The 23633-nt window shown below is 28.8% G+C and overlaps 1 protein-coding gene across 1 annotated transcript in view; it reads right to left on the bottom strand.

Moving 5' to 3' along the window:
• The window catches only part of LOC142320256 (neuroligin-1-like), a 770210-nt gene that overhangs the window by 333122 nt on the left and 413455 nt on the right, over positions 1 to 23633 (bottom strand). The window contains exon 5 of the mRNA XM_075357957.1: positions 4101 to 4473. Coding sequence (XP_075214072.1) covers positions 4101 to 4473 — 373 coding nt within the window. The remainder of the gene's footprint in view (positions 1 to 4100; positions 4474 to 23633) is intronic.

Genomic DNA, 23633 nt, shown 5'->3' with positions numbered 1-23633 from the left:
ATCTAAATATTACACTAAAACGAATATATACTGTTAAGTAATATTTTGGGTGTATATATTAAAATTTAATCGTCACACAAAACCATTTCTATGAGTAAGGTGGCAACACCAGTAAGAGAATTAATTTTAACCAAAACAAAACTCAATCCCCCGATTTTCTCATGTCTATGATATAATTACGACCCTCGATTACCATTTATATTCACCAGACATTCTTATTAATATTTAATGTCTCCACTATGTTTAACGGTCGCTGGCTGGGAAGACATTTTTCAGTGTTGATGAAAGGTTGCTGGCTGTTCGTAAGTTGGGAGCGCAAATCTTCTATTTTATTACAAATAATAAAAGATGAAAAATAAGAATAAAAAGAAAAGGAAAAGAATATGCAATAGATTTGAAAATAAAAATTAAACCGATAATGTACAGCACTCGCAGCTGAACTTACACTTAAGACACTATAGAGTCACTAGGTCCAGAACTTGCAGCCATTTTAATCTTTTAACTTCATCCCCGTTGTCTAGAAAGTTCAAGACATTCACGTGGTTGTTAAGTCGCAATTTGTACTTTGAACTGAAACGTTTTATTTCCTCCCTGACGCTTAGTAAAGCAAAATAATTTTGTATTTCACTTTTTTTTTGCAAATCAAGGTGCTTCTGTTATACAACTCGCTATTTTATTTTGAAACCGCTGTGAGATTTCAACATTGGACTTGTTCGCATTAAGCCAAAGTTGGATCCCATAGGTTCAGATCGGTTTTAGAATTATTGAGTATACCAGTAGCTTATTAGATGAATAAAGACAATTGAGAATGTCTGCCCAACAACCAGAACCTTTCCTTGAACTTTATCTCAAGTCTCTTTCTCCTTTCTGTTGTATGAACGTTACATGTTAGTCGATGGTCGAGGTATAGACCTAGGTACCTTACAATCTCAGTGGTACTCTCTCACCACTCCTCATCGTGATTGTTACATGATTGTATTCAACCACCTATTGATTAACTAAAACTGAAATTGTAGGCTATTCTACGCTGTAGTTCGGCTGGCATCAAAATCGAGAAAACTTGTGTCAACGCCAAAGAAGGCGACCTCGACTGTAGTTTGGTTTCCAGTAAAAAAAGAGTACAACACGGGCTCCAGCAGAGCCCTGAGGAACTATCGAATTGATTTCGCGTTGTGAATATCATCGGAGGATCTCAATCAAACAGGCACTGCCAATTCATCCTCAATCTAGCTACCTACGAATTCCAGTCTGTCTTGTTGTTTTGGAGTACTGGTGATAACATGTTCTTAATTAATAACGTGCTGATATTGAACTGAACATCTGAGTGAAGATGTTATGAACTTCAGTCTACATCCGCAGAATTTCCGAGGATACAAAGATGTCCAACAAGTCAGGGATCTTACAAGGATCTAACAGATAGTAGGTAGGCTGCCGGAAATCACATTCAAATGCATGGTTATAATGAAGTCCTTTAGAACCCTGCCTGAGATCCCAAGAGAGGATCCAATCACCGCCCAAAATAAAACGTGAACCTAGAATTGAGAAGAAATGAGAGAAACTAGCAATATTTGTCCAGAGTCGAGGAGGACAGTTACTGCAGACACTAAAAACGGTCCAAGCCAATCCTGGATCTCTATTGAGCTCGCCTGAATGTGATCTGTTCTGTACTCCAGCAGCTAATGATGTTTTATGACGTCTTTAATCATAACCGTGGTACATTCGTGTGCTCTGCCATCCGGATAGTGAGTACAGTAGATAGAAAAACCTTAAACACGAAAGAAAATGTCTGAAAGCAAGACAATGTCTAAGAGTTCACTAATCAGTAAAGCTTCTATTTTTTTTTCTCCAACCGGCTTGTCAAGTAATATTCCATGTTGCAACTCTTAGGAACTTAAAGACTGTTAATTGTCATTAACAGAGTTAATGGTAATTACTGACTTACAAAGTAATGGAAATTACTTTCATAAGAAGTCCTATTAGGTTTTCTATTTGTTACTCGATAAACTAAATATTGGTTGTTAGCTTACCTAGTTTGTTCTCAAAAATGTTCTGGACATCGTGACAAACAATCTGCAACGTAAAATCTTGGACAAGTAAAAGAATTCGTGTCTGGATCCACTCGTTTTCCTACCTAACACTGGGAAGTTGCATTATCCAAACTGAATGAGGTAGCCTGCCTACCTTGATTTCCGATAGAAGTAGTTAGTCTCTTAGTGAATGTAACCCTTTACTTCTGTTTTCTCTCTATGATCTATTTGTAAACCTTACATTTCCAGTAGTTTGCCGGATGGTTACTGGTGTAGCATGCAAACAACTGGAGTGTTCCTATCTTTAGTGCAATCAGCAATTCTATGTCGTTCAACTCATTTCACACATTGATAAGGTCGCACACAATTATTTTTCGTATGGACGAACTGTTGGCAGCGCATACACTGCACTAGCCCTGGAGACCGTTCTACCCACAACTAGCGATATAATTTAACTCATACATTTCCTTGTTGTTATCTCTCGACTCATGATTTACAAAGAAAGTTAATAATGGGTCTTTTCTAATTCGGTGCCTACGTTAAAAATGTTACGCACGGCATGAATGTGCCTCTTAAATTCTTTTTTGATCAGCTCAATTGGAACAGAGAAATGTAGGTTCCTCACTACTATACGAAAGTCTCTTTTATCCATCCTGCTGAAAGAGTGGCCGATCTGTTGGTGTTTCCTCACCAAGACAATTTAGAGCTGAATATTCTAATACTTTAGTCGCATTTATCGATTACTATTTTTATTAATCATAACATCAATGGGCCATATAGGACTACAGGTGGTGGCCTAATTGCGTTCTTCCGATCAGTATCCATGTTTGCTTCGTCTTAGGGAGATCTTGAAAATGATTCGATAAGGGCAAATTATCAGTTGATACATGGGACTGAGTTGTCTTACGTCCACGCGAATCCGGTACAGTCTGTCATGTAACAGGTGCTACATGCGGGGCTGTTTTGTAAGTTTCAGTTTCGCTGTGATCAAAAACATCAAATATAATATCGTCCCTGATAAGTCTGTGTCGAGATTTTTTTATAGGATCTCTACTAGAAGTTGACAACGATCCACGTTTTCTAGACGACTTTCACGGAACTACGGTTGCCAACCCATTCTCATCGATGGATACAGCCGAAGGCTGATCCATACTTGAAGCCCTTACATATTAGATTAACCAAAAATCGATTTTAGATTAGGCAAAATGAAACGTCTGCAAATCATAAAAATTAAATAGAGAGATTAATACCCTTATAACACGTAATCCAACAACTCATACTTGTTACGCTTAGAACAAGAGTAATACACTTAAAAATAAATAAACAGCAGAACGTAAAAAATCATGTTACTTATACAGCTCATTTACATTATGTACACACACACACACACACATATTATTTGTGTTTGTATTTACTTTTCTTAGGCTTTATCTGTCTTAATTTTAAATTTAGGAAAAATTAATGATTTAAAATTAACAATTATGTACCCTTAAAGTTTCTGTAGCGAAACAAATTATTTATAAAACTATGAGCTTTAAATAAAGCAGAAAATGTTATGTGCTTCTATGTCCCAAGAGAAAAAATATGACTTTCTAGTTGCTTTGTTAAAATTTGTTGCTTTGGAATTGAAATTATTCGTTTAGACCGGGATATCCTTCTCTGATAGAATATTGGTATGAAATATTACACTTTAATCTGAGATGAATTAACGGGTAAAATAGTATAAAACTTATCATTCTAGATTAATACAAATGCCATTATTATTTTACAACTCACGAGTACAGCATTGATTATTTTATGAAAAAGCACGCAATTTGAATGTAAGCATAGAGTATATGTGATACTTGTCCACACGCGTGCACACCCTCATATATGCACATTAAAAAGTTAATAGTTCCTAAACTTTCAGAGGTATTCCATGATACAAACCTTTAAAGCGTTTTTGCTTTTCATCCGGGACAGGACTTCCCGGATATTATTTCTTTATTTCTCAAATTGTCCTGATAAGAATGTCTAAAATGTATAAAGCTCATGTTAGTTAACATTAAAGTTAGGTAATATAATTTCTTTTACCTCAGAATTTTGTTCCGATCTTCTTCTTCTATTCCATATTCGATGTCATGAGCACTGAAGTCTAAATAACTTTCTGTTGTTGTCGTAGCTAAAAGTAAATCGGTTGTAACAAAATGATCTGTAGCAGTCTCTAATAAAAGGAGTGGATCTGCATGTACCCAAGGTCCGTAACCAGGAAGAAATCGAGGTGGCGATATGCGTACAGATAATAATGCTTCTAATGAAAGATGACGAAGACAAGCAAGAAGTTGTCTTCCTGTCGGCGGACATCCCAGCTGACCAGCTACTGAAACTCTCAGGACTTCGGGTTGTTGAACTACGGCCCAGGGGCTCAACACTGAGCCTGATAAAAGAACAACCCTTCGAAACAAACCTGTTAAAGTAGAAAATAATCAATTAAGTATATTATTTATTTTAAAACTATATAATTTAAAAAAATATAATTAAGTTAACCTTAAAGAGAATACTATACTATATTTATTTTACTGTTTTTCTATTAAAATCAGTTAGAATAATAATGAAAATTCCATACGTAATAAAATTCATCTGATTTAGTTTGTCTTTCAATCACTATAATTAATGTAATGTGTAATAGTTAATATAAAGCTGAATTTAGAGTACATCTTGTTTTAAAGACTTCCAGAATATTATCGCATACGTAGTGAATATTGCCAAAAATACAGAAGGTACTTGTTTGAATGTAATGTTTTGTTTATTCTTTAAAAGAATAAATTTTAAAGGATAAAAAAGTTTTTCTATACTTCAACATGTTCATTTAAATAAAAAATCACAGCAATTAATATACAAATATTCAACATTATCAACATTAAATTATGGAAAAAACCCCATCGTATTTATTTTAAAATATATATATATATATATATATATATATATATATATATATTATATATTATATATTATATATTATATATATTACAACATTAAATTATGGAAAAAACCCCATCGTATTTATTTTAAAATATATATATATATATATATATATATATATATATATATTATATATTATATATTATATATTATATATATTATATATATATAATATATATATATATATTTTAAAATAAATACGATGGGGTTTTTTCCATAATTTAATGTTGATTCCAATAAAAACCTAAGCTCAATCGAAACATATTTTCTATTTACTTCAGTCAAAATAAGAAGTAAAAAAGTAATAATTGAAATTGATAATGTGATAAAGTGAATATTAAAAATTTATGTAATTTTAAATAACTTTTGTACTAGGAATTGTACTTAGGAATTAATGCTCTTTAAGAGTACAAAATAAAGAATTTGAAAATGTTTGGATGTGAAGAAATGTATACCATTACAGACTACTAATTTAAGTAATGTATTTTTATATTTTGATAAGTAGTCATTCTGTACTCAACAGTATCAGTAAAAATTATATAAATCTTCATTGTTTAAAAATAAAATACAGCGATAAATTTATTGTGTTTTAATAAATTAATATGGAGGTGAGGCACACACGATTTATTACGTATCGAACTACAACTCAATGATTATCGTAGCAAAAACGGCTTATAAAAATCTTCAAAGCGATTTAATTAAATTGATTTATGAAAAGACACCAACCATTTCATTAAGGAAATGATATCATTTTGTAACACACAGCATTTGTAACATGCCTATTTGTAACACATTATATTCTTGAATCGAAACGGAGTTCATATATTATTATTGTAAACATATTTTAGTAGTAATATAAATTTATTTTTGGTTTGAAGAAATTATATCTTTATATACCGGATTACATAAAAGAGTATCGGGGTGGTTTTAATTTGTTATAATATCTATTGTTATAATGTTGTTATAATGGGGTTGTTCAGCGTTGATTTAAAACTAAAATAAAAAAAAAGAAGAGTTAGTTTTATTTGCGCGCCTAGCCATTGACTGATTTCCAATCTTTCCGCTTGACGCTCTAGCAAAGATGACGATTCCTAAACAGAAAGCCTTTTGTCTCTTGAAGTTTTTTAAATGTAAATTTGTGGTTACAGTTTAACAATCTTTCCGTAGAAATTTTAATTATGATCCTCCATGTGAAGATAAGATTTGTCGATGGCGTAATGAGTTTGAAACCACCGGATATCTGTTTAAAGGGTAGAATACGGGAGACCAAGGACATCTGAAGAAAATCTTGAATTTTCCGAGGAATCGTTCTTGTGTATTCCTGAAACGTTCGTTAGGAAGGCCAACCGTGAACTAGTAGTGTCAGTGTTTAATGTTTTAAGGAAGCGCTTACATGTGCATCCACACCGTGATGATTGGAGTATTCTGGAGTGATGATTGGATGCCGTGGAGTCTGTGGTGTGATTTTAGTCTGATGTAAGGTACCTTGTGTGTGTGTGAGGTTGGTGTCTGTTAACTGTGGTGTCTGAATGTGTGTGACGGCGTATTTCCCCCAACCCGAAGTAATGCACACCAGCTGTACCAGGAAGGATGGGTAGCCAGGGGTGGAGGTTTAGTCGGTAGTGCGCAGAACACATACGAATTTAATAACATCTTGCGGAACCTGTTAGCGAGCTCGAAACTGCCTAGGCGCCCGTAAATGGGGTTCCTCAACCTCGCCAAAAAAAAATTTACCCTATTCAGGTGCTGTAAGTTTAGAGCCTGATGACTATGCGATCGAAGTGACTGTGCATGAAGATGACGGTTTTCTTTATCATAGTCTGTTTAGTGAAAAGTCAACATTTCTTCTTATGAAAAACATTAACATACATTATGTCCGTATCTGGAGTCAGGAAATCCCTATGAATTCTTACACTGATAATGAGACTCAGCAAAATTAAATATTTTCTGTGCAATAACCCCTCGGTATGTTTACGGGTTGCATAGGCGTAACAGATACGTTATATAAGTGTAGAAAATATTTGTATACGCTGCAAATATGAGCCTTTTTTTCTGAAGTGGAAGATGGACCAGATTATTTTATTTGACAACTAGACGGTGCACCTCTTCATTGGCATGCACCTCCCAATATTCATGGAAGATAATTTACGAAAACTTTGAGCAAATAAAGCCAAAAGGTTCATTTAAAATAAAGTAAAAAATCTAAAGAAACGGGAAAGAGATGAAAATAAGCAAATGAAAAAGAAATCATATTTCATTGGGGATTAAATATTTTACTAGAACTGACATTTTTTCTGACTAGTTGTTTAAAAGTGCTGTTATTTGAACAAAATTCATTTAATCGGAGTTAAACGGATAAGTAGAACCTATGGATAAAAACTTGAATATACTGAGGACATTTGACGATGTGCTTACAATTAACAGGAAAACTGTAAGTTCCATCTTTGCCTTGTGCTCTTAAATACATTATCTTTGATTTTGCTTAATGTATTTGTTATATTAATAAGAGCAGTATGCTGAATTTAAGAATAGGTATAAGTTTCCAAAAAGAAACTCAGAAAGATATTTCTAATATTTTATTTACCTTACTTTAATTGAAATAAAATTACGCGCTGTTAACGATTTTAGAAACAACAGTGTACGAAAATTTCTTTTCGTAAAAGTAACGATTAAAAATTAATTTTTTTCCCCCAATGACTCGAGATATTGTATTAAATAAAATACTTCATGGGACAGAGTTGTAAATGTTCGTGATAAAAAACTAAAATTATCATACTGTAAACGTACACTTGAAAGTAGTATAAAAATAAATCATAAAAAACGCTTGAAGGATATATTTTATTATTTTTAAAATAAAAATGTAATCAAAAATATTCTTTGCTTTAAAACCTTATTTCGTTTTTGTTTTTTTTTTTTAATTTTAGAATCTAATAAGTGATAACTAAAGATGTTTTTAGAAGGTTTAAAAGTACTAACACAACAGAGCAAGGCTATACAATTTTTAAAATGAATCCACCATAATGGATTTAAAAAGTACAATAAAAGGACAGTAGAAAGATTGTCGAGGAATAACATTTCCAAGAAAATAGAGAACGTTTCATATATTTGAAAAATAAAATGTACATTATATATTTTAAAGTAAATCGTTTGTTTACTGATACAATATAAGATTATTGATACAATATTGAACGATTTTTTTCACTATTTATCTTTATTATTTACTTAAAGTTGTTTTCTAACCATAAAAGATTTGTATTAGTCGATAATAACTACGAGGAAATTGTTAAAGAACTTAGAAAAAGACAACAGCCACTACCGTTGTATCAATATATGATTTTTTAAAACACAATTATTTTTAATGTATTAACATTAAAAATTTTCAGTTGATATAAATTTTACCTAAGTCATTCGTGAAATAAAAATTTGGTAAAAGAAGCGTTTAACTGAAGCGATAAGTAAGATTTAAAATTATGTCTTAAAGAGGCTATTTTTTTTTTCATTGTTATAAAAAAAAGGTTTATGTCCAATAAATTTAAGTGCACACTGGATTTTTTCTAACATCACTGGATTTTTCAGATAACAATCTTTCATATCTTCTCTTTCTGAAATCATATGTTGATCTCGGTTCATTTGTGACATAATTTCGATATTTTGTGATTACGTAAATAAATTTTGATTAAACCATTTGTATTACTGCACGATTCGAATATCACGTAAAACCCCTTTACAAGTTATATACTCGTTTTTATAGTTCTTAAACTACAATTGTTTATACTGATCAATTAATGTTTTCATTTACATTGAGATATGTTGAATGGTTCTTACACTAAACATTATACATATGCATTAAATAAAAATTTAAAGTATACAAATACATTAGGTATTACATAGAGTTGCCATGATATACATTTTATAAGAAAATTAAACATGCGATTGAATACTACTTTGGCTCATTCAGGTTATAAGCACAGACTTGAAAAGGTTTTTATTAATAATTTGTTATTATTAACTTGCATATTATAATTAGCTTCTAAATTTTTGAAAAAATTGGGTATACAGCTTGAAAAAAATTATAATCATGAGAATATTGCAATACTTAACAAAAAACTTTTTAACCACTGAGAGATGATATTTACGTCCTAATTTCAAATTAAGATACTACTCATCAGCATGAAGCACAGATCTGCGTAACCCGGGTGAATACAAAGTTAAAAAGATGATAGACCAATTGTAAAAAGAAAAACAATATCTGGGTTTTATAAATACTTATCTCATTACTTGTGAAGATAGAAACATAAAAAATTGTATGAGTTCATAATATAAATAAATCAGGCTATATTACAAACCAATACTCCTATTCGCGCAATAGGTTTTTGGAAAATCTAACTCAGTAAATTTAATTGTTGTTTGTAGTAAGAACAAGGTGCGCTTTGTAAAAACGTTTTATGTAGTATAAGTAGGAAGAATTTTAAATACGGAGCGGCTCCATTTATGACAAAACATTATCTTTACACAAGATTATTTCTAGTCATAGATATATCAAGGTGAAAACAAAATAAAAAAAAATTATATTTTAAATGGTGAATCACCATACAGAACACATTTTAAATATTAAATAAATATCTACATTAATTTAGTATACATAGTAATAAATTGGAAGAATTTTAAATACGGAGCGGCTCCATTTATGACAAAACATTATCTTTACACAAGATTATTTCTAGTCATAGATATATCAAGGTGAAAACAAAATAAAAAAAAATTATATTTTAAATGGTGAATCACCATACAGAACACATTTTAAATATTAAATAAATATCTACATTAATTTAGTATACATAGTAATAAATTTTGCTTCAATAAATATCTAAGTAAAACAGCAGCACAACAGTTTTAATACAAACGAATTTAACAGGCATATCAGTACAGTAGAAATTGACTACAGAAAAAATTAAATTATATACAAAACTACAAAGTACAGTATATAATCTTGAAATGTATGCAAATGATTTAATGTATTTAAAATAACTATTTATTTGCAATTAAAAGCTTTCGTAGTAAAATTTATTAAATTCAGTAATGTTGTTGAAAGATATGAATCACAAAATTGGAAAATATTTAGGTGCACGAATGAAAGAATCCACTGAACGCTCGCTCATAAATACGTAAAAATTAAGGGCAACAATCCTAGATGCAAAATACATTTCTGGCAACCACTATCATATTTTTTACTGCCTTGACCCAAAAGAGGCAGTTGTTAGTGGTATTTTTTTCTTTTTGTTTATGTCCTAGCTATTTTTTATCTTATTTTGTAACTAATGAGAAAAGTGTTTTTTTTTTTTTTAACTATGGTAATTGAATTATTTGAGCTAATTTTTTTTGAAAGTTGCTTCTAAGATGAATAATACTTATCATTGATAAATAGTAAATATTTTTATTACTACTCTTTATACATGACGGTCCAGATTTAAATAGATTTTGTCGTTTACCTCTAAGAATAAGGTTTTTTTTTTGCTTGAGTTTTACGGGGGGAAAAATACATGTTTTGTCACCTAACAACTTTCACATTTTTACAGTCAGCGTTTATACGATGTCTGTGCATCCCTGAAGTGTAATATGTCCGCTTCGCAATTTTATTGCCTTTTACGATGGGTAAGTTACTTCAGAATGCCCAAATTTTAATACACGACGAAAGTATTTGACCGTCATAAGGATAATTTCAGGGAATATATAAATTATAACATTATTTAAAATTTAACTATATAATTTTATTGATGAATATTTTATTCACATAACAAGGTACTTTATTTAGATCAAATATTTAAATTTTAAACGTTGTAAGTAAATAAAAAAATATTTATCACTAAATAGCTATAGTTAACTAAGTAAATAAATATCTACAACAAAATCAATCTAGAAATAGCCTACCTAAGACCTGAACTCTTGATGATAAAACATATTTTTTTTACGTTGTGTAACTTGTTAAGGTATAAATAATACACCAGAACTCTAATAAAACTAGCAGTTTTATATGTGAACTTGAAAGTTTCAAATATGATACTTCTCTATTTAATTAACATGAATGAAGAAACAAAGTTCCGTTTATTGTGAACTATTGCAACAAAGTAACAAAGTTTTCTACTAAACTCAAATTAAATCTCAGTTTGAAGTAAACTCATACGAAGATACTTTAAGGAAATTACATCCAAGATAATTTGTATTTAATTATAAGATCAAAAGCTGAAAGCTTAAATTATCTCTTCAGCTTATTTCGTTAAAATTTTAATATTAAATTATTTTTTAATTATACTTTAATAGCTACTTTATACTTTATTTAGGGCGAGAAACATTTCTATTTTCATGTTATTGTCTTTAAATAAAGGTCAATAACTTTTACACTTCTACAAAAACATCACTTCTACAATAAATATCTGGTTATCCCTTATACAACCAGTAAAACAACTGAATTAAATTTTTGTGCAGTTGAATATACTTTTAAACAACTTTAAACATAATTTTGTAGACGTATCCTTTTAAAAAATATTTACTAGATATATTTAAGAATGTTAATTTTAGTTATCATCGATTGACATCAGGGGCACAACACTAATTTAATTCTACCAAGTTGCAACCGTACGCTCAGAAAGTTCTAAAAAAAGTAACCGTTTATATATTAAACTATAATACTCGTATTAATTTTAAAGACTTTTAAACTTTGTAATTATTCTCTGAAAGTGGTGAATGTGGGTTGTTATGGGTGCAGTCATTGCAGTTATTAAATTAGTTTTAATTTTATTAGTAGTTAGGGTTTAATTATTACCAGTGTCTAGGGACTGCAAAAACTTGAACTCTAAAACAACCTACTCGTAACGGTAATTGGTCTTGTAAACTGTTATAAGGAGTACGATATTAACAAGCTGCAGCATTTTGTTGTTATGTCAGTTGTTAACATGACCCACTACGTTACATTACACTGTTACTGAAATAGTTTTTCATGAAACATAAAAATAATTAAAACTATTGTTTTAATTACGTTTATTACAACCATACGGTATGGTTGTAATAAAGGTAATAAATTGGGGTTTGATTGTGTACATTAATTCCTGTGTCATAAAAATCATAATATAAATCGTAAAATCAGATGAATGATATAATAGAAAATAATACAAGATAGCTTAATACAAGATCTAACCTTAATTAAACTGCTAAATAAAAAATTCCAAATATTTCATTTACAGAACAAGAAACGATTGAACGATCGATATTTGTCAGACGGTGATGAAATTTATTAGTTGAGGCTTAGATTGAATACACTTACCGAAAATAAATCTGTAATATAGTATGAAACAATTGTTCCAGATAAATGAGCCATAATTATTGTATCTATTTTGAACAAATGGTACATTTATTCCATTTGCGTAATTACTTTACAATATTGATAAAATTATAAGCACCATAAAAACTAAAAACAGAATGAAATTTATAAAGCACCAAACCCTGTTTACTTAACATTTTAATTAAAAAAGAGACATTAATGTATTAAAATGATAATTATTTAGTCACATACAGAAAAATTCTACTGAAATGAACAAATACAATGAATTAAACAAAAAAACTGTGATATATATTATTATTTTAATAATAAAAAAAATTATTTCTATTCGTAGATGAAAAACCTAACGTTTTAATAAAATTGAATGTGCACAGAAAGAATGTTTTACCTGATGAAAAACTCTTGAAATTAATAACCTTGTTAATTTACATTTTTCCGGTGTAACAAAAACCCATTTGTTATGACGATGGTGAATGTTTGTTTATTCACTCAATTTCCATCCACCTAGAATTGCTTTTTAACATATTATTCTTTGAATTATAACAAATAGCAGCTAATTTTAGAGAATTAACTGTTTAAATAGTTTTTTTCTATTACATAGCCGTAGTTCTCCTCAGGGATATAGTTTTTTTCTATTACATAGCCGTAGTTCTCCTCAGGGATTCTTATTTCGAGATTATGTGATATTTGTAACTCCTTGGGTGGACCTGACTTTAGTCTTCTTTCTAACTATAAACATGCTACATTATTAGCTTCGATTAAAAAAACATATTTCTACACACCTTACATTTTACACTAAAAAATTAAGTAATACTTAGTGTTGATAGATGTAGAACAAGAAATACTCAGTCACACATGATATTTTTATTTATTGAAGTAATAAGAGATATGGGGATAATTCTTTTATAATCTGAGCTGTCTGGAACAGGAAGGCAGCAATCCTTTATTTAATACCCAATTTACCTACTAAATACATTTTTGACTGGAGAAATCCTCATACCGAAACTGGAAGGATTGTAGGTATAAATAAGGAACGCAATACTCCTAATTACTAATAAGAACTTTAACCTCTTAAAATTTATTACACATGAAATTAAAAAAAAAAGAAATTATTTTCAAAAATTCTACTTCGTTAACTTTCCTACAATCAGTTCTTAATATTTTTCTCAGAATTATTATTTTACTGAATAAAAAAAGAATGAACTCTCAAAAAAAAATTTGAATACTATTTATAAATATATTCTTAATGTATACTTTGCAATCTTTCAACTAGTGTACAACAAGCAACCTCTCCGTGGCCAATGAGATATGTGTGACGTAAAACTGGGATGTAGTCTTATACCGACTAAGGCTGATCATTCTTGAAACGTGTGGTCAATTGAACCATAACCAATGATTTGCAACGACAAGTTTAATTACCGATGAACAATATTATGACTCAAAATAAGTTTAATTTTAAAAAAAATCTTAAATTTCGAACACATTAACTTTTTGAATTACTAATAAAAATAATTAGATTCTAATTCTGTATTTATTTTAATCACTTTTTCGTTATTAGTGGTCAAATCAAGAGATACAAACTTTTAAACAAATTATTAGTTATCCAATTAATAAAAGTCAACAAGAAAACAATAGTGAAAACAAATTATATTATTGTTTTTTCAAGTAATATAAAACAATGAAAAAAATCATCTAAAATGAACAAAAGGAACTACAGAAAGTCTATAATGTGCACTAACAGAATCCAACATTTTAGTTCAATATTATTTTAAGGAAAATATAAAATTATTTTAAAAATATTAAGTACCATTACTTTATTCAGTACTATAAAATAACAACAATAAAAAAGAAGGAGAAAGATTTTTTCGTAAAAACATAGTTCCCTCTTAATTTAAAGACTAATATTTTAATTTCAATACTTTCTTCATCATAGTAGATCCAATTTAGCAGACAATGTGGTCTGCTAGATGCCATTAAATCCTATAGATGAAAAAATAAATATTGGATAGAGCATTAATTAACGGTTAATAATTTTAATTGAGTGAAAATTATTATTTTGTGTAATTTGAAAGTGACTTAATTTTTTTTAGCGTTACATTATCCTACTGTTTAACAGATATTAATTAATAATAACTACATTATTAAATTATAAATACTGTAATAAGACATTATAATCATATGCAACGTAATTTATGTAAAATTTATTTTCACAAAAAATTCCACGTAAAAGAGTATTGTTCTTCACATTAAAAGAACAGAATTATAGAATAATTAAAATAGCGTATAACCTGATTTTAATAAAGAATAAGTACGCTTCAGGAAAAGTATTACAAAAATTGATATAAATTAAAAAATAGAGAATTAAATGATAAGTTATTTGATTGCAACTTCCCGAAGCTATTTGTTAAAGTATATTTATGTACAAGTATATATTGTTATGTATATTTATGTATTATCTGACTTACGAAGGTGTATTAATTTTATCTTTTACCGTAATTTAAGTTATTCAATAATCATGAATTAAAAATATATACAGATGCATTCTTTAAATCTCTATATATATCCCTCCTTTTCAAAAAAACAATTTTATCACTTTTAAAAGTTTTCCTTGGTCAATATATCTACTTTCTCCCTAAGGTAACTTATTCTTCTCATTGACCTATTAATCAATGAGAAGATTGATTAATAGGTCAATCTTCTCATTGACCTATTACACTGTTACAGTTAATACAGTTAAATCAGTTAGATTTAACTGTATTGGAAATACAGTTAAATCTAAATGATTATATTTATCATTTTAGATTAAAAAAGAAGTATTACAGTTTTGCCTTTTCTGCAATTGTCTTTAAAGAAATAATTAAAGCATACATATTTATTTTACGTTTTTTTAAAAATGTATTTTTTTTTTTATTTAATTTTCTTAAAAGTATTATATGTCTTTCATCACAATTTATCATTAATGCGTGGTGGGCGGGGGAGGGAGGGAGTCGTAACAGTTTTAAATTCATTTAAAAAAATAATTTTCATGAACGACTTTTTAGTACCTAAATTACTTTGGATTTTCATTCATTGATGATGTAGTTTTTCTTTTAAGTTTAATGTAAAAAAAAATTGTTAAGTATTGCATGATTTTCCTGGCTACACCGGTCAATTCATTATAACCAAAATAAGATTTAAGCATTAAAGTTATTAAATTTCAAATAAACAATTTTTAATTTTAGGCGCTTCTGTACTTTGTAGAGAATATTTGGAAAAACTTTTATTTATAAAGAAGCGATCTCTAACAAAAAAAGGGCTTAAAAGAAAAATATTTAAAAATATTGAAAAAATAAAGTATAACTTTCGAGAAAGAATATGATTTTCATCTTGGGTCCGAATAAATGGAGGTACCAAAAGTACCTTTAATTTAATAACCATTTAAGTGATAAAGAAAAATACAACAAAAACGTTTAATAGCAAAAACGATAACAGTTAAAGCAAAAAACAAAAAAAATAGAATATGTATTTTTAGAGGTGTGAAATAGATTAAAAACAAACTTCTAAAGACATATATGTGAAGTTTAACTAATTTGCTTAAGTAAAGTTTTTTCTCTAAATCACTTAAATAAAGGAAACAATTAGAAAACGGAAATTTTTAAAAAACCTTTCTGTATTTTAGGTTCGGAATCTATAATTTAGAAAAATTGTAGACATTCCTTGTCTATATACTTCATATATATATTTATATATGAAGAATAAACTTTTAAAGAATTTTTTAAAAGTGTTTAAAACAAAAGGAGATGAACAAGAAATATATATTTCAATATTTTGAGGTAGGAGTTGATTTATTGACTCTTTTTTACTTTCTTATACAAAGTAAAGGAAGTATTGTGATCGCGAAAAATTTCGGTTTTCAGATTTCAACAGAAATATCCATTTTGACCATCCCTGAATCCATTTTGACTAATTTCGGCGTGACGACTGTACGTACGTTTGTATGTATGTACGTACGTATCTCGCATCACTGAAAACAATTAGCCGTAGGATGTTGAAATTTTGGACTGTTGTAACATCTAGTTGTGCACCTCTCTTTTTGTAATCGACTGAACCAAAAGTATCCAAAAAGCCCAAATAGCAAAAAATTTGAAATTTTGGATTTTTTCATAACTGCAGTAATAAGCCCTCGTTGAGAGCTGTTCAACGATGTACAAGAACTTATTTTCATTGGTTTCAGAGTTGTAGCCAAATTAAATTTTAATTAATGAAATATTTGGAACTATAAGAGGACCGCACATCGGTTCGAATCAGACTTCATCTCATTTTTAATTTAAAAATAAAAAAAATAATTTTTTTCAAGATTTTTTTTAAAAATTAAATATATTGATTTATTAATAATTATTAACACGTGATTGTAAAAAATAATAAGAATACTATAATAAGAATAAACATAAGAAAAAAATCAGAAGTTTTAGTGAAATAAAATTTTATGTGCTTTAAAAATGTGTAGCTTATATGTAATTTAATAGGTATTACTACATGTGTGTATATGTAAGAGTTAGTGAAATATCTGATTATTTAATATTAACTGAAAATTATAATTTAGAATCGTATAATTTTTTGGATTTTCTAGTTTTATTTCTGTTTAATTTTATTTAATTAAACTTTTTTTTTTAATTTAATAATATTAATTTATTAATAATTATTAACTTGTCATAGTAAAAACAAATTACGATGAATAATATTCAATAATCACAACAAAAACAATGAAAAAATATCAGAAGTTATTAATGAAATAAGATTTTACGTATTTTTCATTTAAAAAAAAAATATGTTATTGTAATTTAATAGGCGTACAAAAAAGTCATATGGTGTCCACATTCGATTTTTATATATATTTTTTATGGTGTAATATATGTTATGTATATTTAAAAAATAAAAACAGTTACTGTTTGAAGAAGAAATTCTTGGTGTAAAAGAAAAAGTTACAGTTAAATTTTCTGTTGAGGAGACCTGTGATGAGGAAAAATCCGGAATTGTTACTGAAAATGATCTACAACAAAATTTCTAGCGCTTCTAGCGATATAAACTGTGTAAAGGCAATGAAAAAAGACATTTTAGCCACACTCCATTATTGTGTTAAAATAGATGATCTAAAATTTAGTAAATGCCCAACAGGAGCAGACAGCTGGTATTTTTATTTAACAGGGCACTTACTAGAAATGAGGTTACTGAGAGGCCGAGTGTACCAGCGTTTAGCTTCTGTATGGGAAAATAATATAAAAAAGTTAGTAAAAATTTGCCTTAGGTAACACAGACAACTTTTTCAAATGACTTTTCAATCCTGTTTCCGATATTTTTATTTCGCTGTTATATAAACAATAAAAAAAATAAATTTTTGTTTTAATAGAAATAAATGCGTACTTAGTTATATGATTTTTTTTTTTTACTTGTTTCAGTATTTTTTTTTGTTGCAGGAATATACACACTGCTTCTTTAAAATTTTTTATAGTTAGGGAAAAAATTATTTATTACAGAATTATTAATTTAAAATGTTATAAATATTTTAGTAATATAAAACAGAAACTGTTAAAAATATTCTCAAATTTGTACCCTATAACTAATATTTTTGCTTTCAGATATTTATTTATTTTTATTATTATTATTATTATTGTAATCAGGTTAATCGGCCACTACAAACAGAGCTATGAATTTTTTTAGTAAAATTTTATTTTTCATCTCAACTCGTACTTAAGGTGATGCCTGGTGATATAGATGGCTACAAATTTTACAAAGAAATTACAATATGAACGGAAGGACATAACTTTTTTTCTTATTACAGTTGTATTTAGTGCACAAAGATGTTCCTAAAAACACAAATTTACTATACCATAGAATAAACAATTTGAAACTATTATTACTTAGACGCTACAATTTATCTTAATCTACATAGAGTTTCTCGTACAGTAAAAACATGAGGTACACATAATATCGTAAAAAATTCCATTTTCAAAGCATGACGAATGTTTGATCTCTGTGAATCTTGATGTAAAAAAAATTAATTATGAAAATATAAACTTTTGTTTTTCAATGGTGTACCAACAAAATTAATGGACGTTTCGTTTTTATTTAGGACACAATATTGTCGTGATGAAATTTTATTACTGTTTTAATCGAAGCATTTTCATCTTTCATGGTATAACCAGTACGCTGCCAATTAAAAAAAAAAAAAAAAAAAAACATGGGTTTTATCGAAAAGGAGCTACACTTTTAATAACATAGAAGCGTATTAAGTCCAACGCTAATACATAATAATTATATACGGAAAGATTCTGAAGTTCTAACTTTCTTATTAGTAAAAGGGACTTTAAACTTATAGTCAGAAATGCGTTTAAAAAAAAATTGCGTAAAAACCTACGTAGTTTTTAAATATTATTTAAGTCTGCAGAAACTCACCTTTTTAAATCGTTTTTTAAAGGTTTGACTGTAATTTATTTTAGGAATCAGAGCATTTTTTTTTGAATTGTTTTTTGACAAATTATTATATTTATAAAGCTTAAACAAATTATGGTATACTTTATGTTACTTTATGATAAAGTTAGATCGATTATTGATATACAATCTTCATTAATATATAACTAGAAAAAATCTCTATTATTCGGAGATTTAAAATTCTTAATACGTAACCGAATCTTTAATTTTTACAAAAGTACTCCAATATTCACCCAGTGGAATAGTTGTACTAGGTGTACATTAAACCTTACCATTTATTCTTGGGACCTAGCAATCAATTCGGGGTTGCTTTAATTCCAATAAAATATTTTTTTCTCGTTCTTATTCATCAAGGTAAGTTATATAAATCGTTTAAATTCTATTCCAATTTTATATGAAGTAATTAAACAAGAAATACTGTAGGGGGAATTGAACGAAGGCTGCAGAAGGAGATAGGCTTCTTTCTTTTTCCTTTTTAGCATCCGGAAATTACCGCTCAGGGGTTTTTCACTTCAGAGGATGAATGAGGATGAGATGTATAAGTGTAAATGAAGTGTAGTCTTGTGCAGTCTCAGTTCGACCATTTCTGAGATGTGTGGTTAATTGAAACCCAACCACCAAAGAACACTGGTATCCACGATCTAGTATTCAAATCCGTACAAAAATAACTGACTTTACTAGGACTTGAACGCTGGACATGTCGACTTCCAAATCAGCTGATTTGGTAAGACGCGTTCAACACTAGACCAACCCGGTGGGTTAGAAAGCGATAGGTTACACTCGTACCCACCGGGTTGGTCTAGTGGTGAACGCGTCTTCCCAAATCAGCTGATTTGGAAGTCGACAGTTCCAGCATTCAAGTCCAAGTAAAGCCAGTTATTTTTACACGGATTTGAATACGAGATCGTGGATACCGGTGCTCTTTGGTGGTTGGGTTTCAATTAACCACACATCTCAGGAACGGTCAAACTGAGAATCTACACTTCATTTATACGCAATAGATATCATCCTCATTCATCCTCTGAAGTATTATCTGAACGGTAGTTACCGGAGGCTAAACAGGAAAAAGAAGGATACACTCGTAATAATAATAAACGCGGCCTATATAAAATATATGTGGTTTAATGTTTTAAATATATATATATATATATATATCTAGCAGTAAAAAGAATGCTAAAGCTGCTTAAACAAAGAGTCTTAAAACATACATAACATATATAAGTATAGAGATTAGGTATATGACATATCACGTGATTTATCCTATATTTATACAGAAAAAATCAAAAAGTGACAGTCGTTCCGTCAACATATTATAATTCCAAAATCTTCATAGTTAAAGGAAGAAATAATAAAGTTTTTTAATATAATTATGACTTCCGTATGTAATAAAAAATTTGAAAATACATGAAGAAGTTTGAAGTATTAACTATTTTGTTTGTTTGCCTGTTGATGTAAGCACTATCAATAAAAATAAGTTTAATGTAAGTTCTATAAATTATTTTCCTCGAACAGATGAATAGATACTCTTATTTAGTTCCGTAGACTGATATAATGATATAAGTTTATGCATGTGTGTGTGAGCGCGTGGGCGTGTGCATGAGAAGCGAGTATGCAACTTATGTGAGTATGTACTGAGCGAGTGTATATATTTTGGGGAATTTAAAAACCTTTACTTGATTTACAGATATAGTCAACTAATCAATTGGTAAAATAAACGTTTTAGTATTCCTACCTACGGAAAACTGGGTAACACTTTATAATATGTCTCTGTAAATTCGCAATTAAAATTGTTTATACATTATACAGCTTGTATACAATAAAAACTTTATACACAATCTTTTTTTATGAGTTTATATTATGATTAAATACATATCTTTTATTATTGGTATGTTCTATGTTGTTTTGGTTATTATTAATAATCATGTAATATTACTTTTAATTTTTAATAAAATGTAATGTTACTGGATATTTTTTTATTAGTGTGTATGCGTGCGCGCTCGCGTGCTCATATGTGTGCGTGTGTATGCGACGGAAATAAATATTGATATTGTTATTCAACCTACTATTACCAGCACCTTTTTAGGCGTTATAATCTTTAAGAATCTCATTGCGATAATCTACTATTTAACGATTCTTACTTATTGCTTCTCTGAAGACTAATTGTAGCAATTTTATTATTTTCATAATTTTATTATTTTATTTTTATTACGGTAACATTATTATGAAACCCTTATCAACTCCAGATACTTTAACAAAATGGATTACAACACTTAAGTAAAGAGACCATACAGCAAAATATAACTACTTTACTTACTTCAAATTACATTTCATTAAGAAGTATTTGAATGGTTTTTGAGATTTTAGAAGGTCTCTCGGAGAAATATTAACTTAAAAATTATCAGTATTACACGTTTTTTATCATTACTATCATCATTCTGGTCTTAATAAGGGGGAAAGATAGATTCTCTATTAAAAATCTTGTTGAGTTTTTGCCTCCTCAGAAATATACCTTCCCGTATTACAGGAGAGGTATTCACTAGTTATTGCCTTCTCTTTCACCAAGATTCTTAGAAAGCACATGGAATCTACAGCGACTTTTGAAAATCGTCATGACGGTGTGACGTCGTTAAATATCTTACAGCTTCATAAAATTATTTGTTAGCGATGAATGTATATATTACATTTATCAACTATTCATCGGTAACTGAACTACATTTTAAGACTAGTTAGAAACTAAATTGTTAAACTGTACGCCGTATTACCCAAGTAGAATGTGTATAGGTCCAGTTTCGTTGGTAGGAGTGAAGAATTCATTATGAAATAAACGGCCATATGCGGTTACATATCGGAAATTGTTCTAAAGAAGATAAAGGAAATCATCGAACAGAGGATGCAGGAATGGATTGAGTGGTATATAGTGCAGTAAGAAATATGTAGGCACATAACTATTAACGGAGTTGAAAGGTAATTTACGGATTAATGTTACTATAAGTACTACTATCGCTAGTTTAAGAGTAAACGATTATTTATTCAATTAATTCCATAAATATTAACGTAATACAGTTAAATTTTATCTCATGTTAAACAATTTGATCCTATTAATAGTAACTCTATGACGTAATGTTTAAATATATGAATTGGTTATAACATTGTTAAAACCGACAAATACATGTACGGCACGAAGTGCTTTCTAGTGTTAGGACATGATCCCACATAATATGACAAAGGGAAGGCAGGTAATGAAAGGGGATAGATGTAATGGTCAGATATAGAACTAAGCTACCTTTCAGCCAAGCCGTACGTGAAATAATGTTAACTCGTGAACCTTTAGATAACTCGGATTAATTTTCTTCATTAAGGCGAACATTTTTAATTATCAAAAAAATTTATAGTAATATATTATTTTATTTAACAGACAAATCCGAAACATGATTACTTTACACTTTTACACTAGTTGGAGACAACATTTATCAAAATAAAATTTACATAATTATCAAATTGTACATAGTTCATAAGTATATAGTATGAGTTTTATATAGTATAAATATATTTTTTATATAGTATATAGCATGAGTTTTTTAAGTTTATTCTACAATCATTTTAATGTCAAAATAATGATAAAATATAAGTAGACCATTCATAATGTATAAGTTTAGTAAGAGTAGACCATTATTAAGTTTAGTAAGAGTAAACTAAACTTAAACACGCAATTCGGCAATAATTCAATTTGGGGAATCTGAAGTAGTGTTGGCACTGCTAGTAAATCAATGGAGACGTAGGAAGGATGCCCTTTCACGTATTTCGCGAAAGGGCATCGTAGGTAGCAAGAAGCCAGAAGCTGGTCCAGTATACCATGCCCATTTAGAACATCAATTGAACGTCCTACACTTTGATGAGTAATAATTATTACTGAATTTTATTTTACCTAATTTTTTTGTAGGAATTTGAATAAGGCTGAAAGGATTTGGCGAGTTTTATACGTTACTTGCTTTACCTAGCACTACTAGTTGTGCATACCAGTGGTAATAAATTTGCGTATTTAATTAAAATAAAATTTAGCAATCAACTATGCATTTATTAATCAAGCTCGGTGTTGTACTTTAATTAAATATTCCGAGGAAATTTTTATATTTTCCGAATAATGCGCTAATTTAGTTAATAGATATTATTCTGTTCTGTGTAGGCTGTTCCTGATCGCTTATAGTTAAAACATGATTTAAAATAAGTAAATAATCATATGTAGAAGTCTTATTTTTCTGCAATCACTGGATGACCGCTCATAAAATAATATTATTAACGGAACTCGAACATCCAGAGAACAACAACAATAACGTAGAAAATTAATATTTTTATCGACATTAACACAGTGTTAAAGGGAAATCTAACTTTAACATGATTTAAACTTATCAAATTGATTTATAATCAACTAATTTAATCTCATAATAAATGTGATACCAGATGGACTCCTTAATGAAAAGTCATGATGTACGTGTGTGTGTGTGCGTGTGGGTGTGTATATATTACATAAAATCAGAATTTATTACTTTCAATAATAATCAAAATATTAATCCAATAAAATCGTGAAATTAAGATTTGTGATCAAAATGGGTTTACAGTATTCTTCAATATTGTAGTACTGACTACCTCTCTTGGGCAAATTCACTATAAAATCATTTCTACAATTATTTTTGTCACAAAAACAATTTAATATTATGAAAATTCAGAGTGCAAAAATGAACAATTAATTATCTACTTTTTTACGTCCGTTTTATACATAATGACTTTTAATAACAGTAAAAATATAGTACAACTTCAACAAATCAATTCAAAATACAACAAACTTT

Source organism: Lycorma delicatula, chromosome 2 (genome assembly GCF_047948215.1).
Source record: "Lycorma delicatula isolate Av1 chromosome 2, ASM4794821v1, whole genome shotgun sequence".
In the NCBI taxonomy this organism is placed as follows: Eukaryota; Metazoa; Arthropoda; class Insecta; order Hemiptera; family Fulgoridae; genus Lycorma; species Lycorma delicatula.
This window is presented reverse-complemented; position numbering and strand designations above follow the sequence as displayed.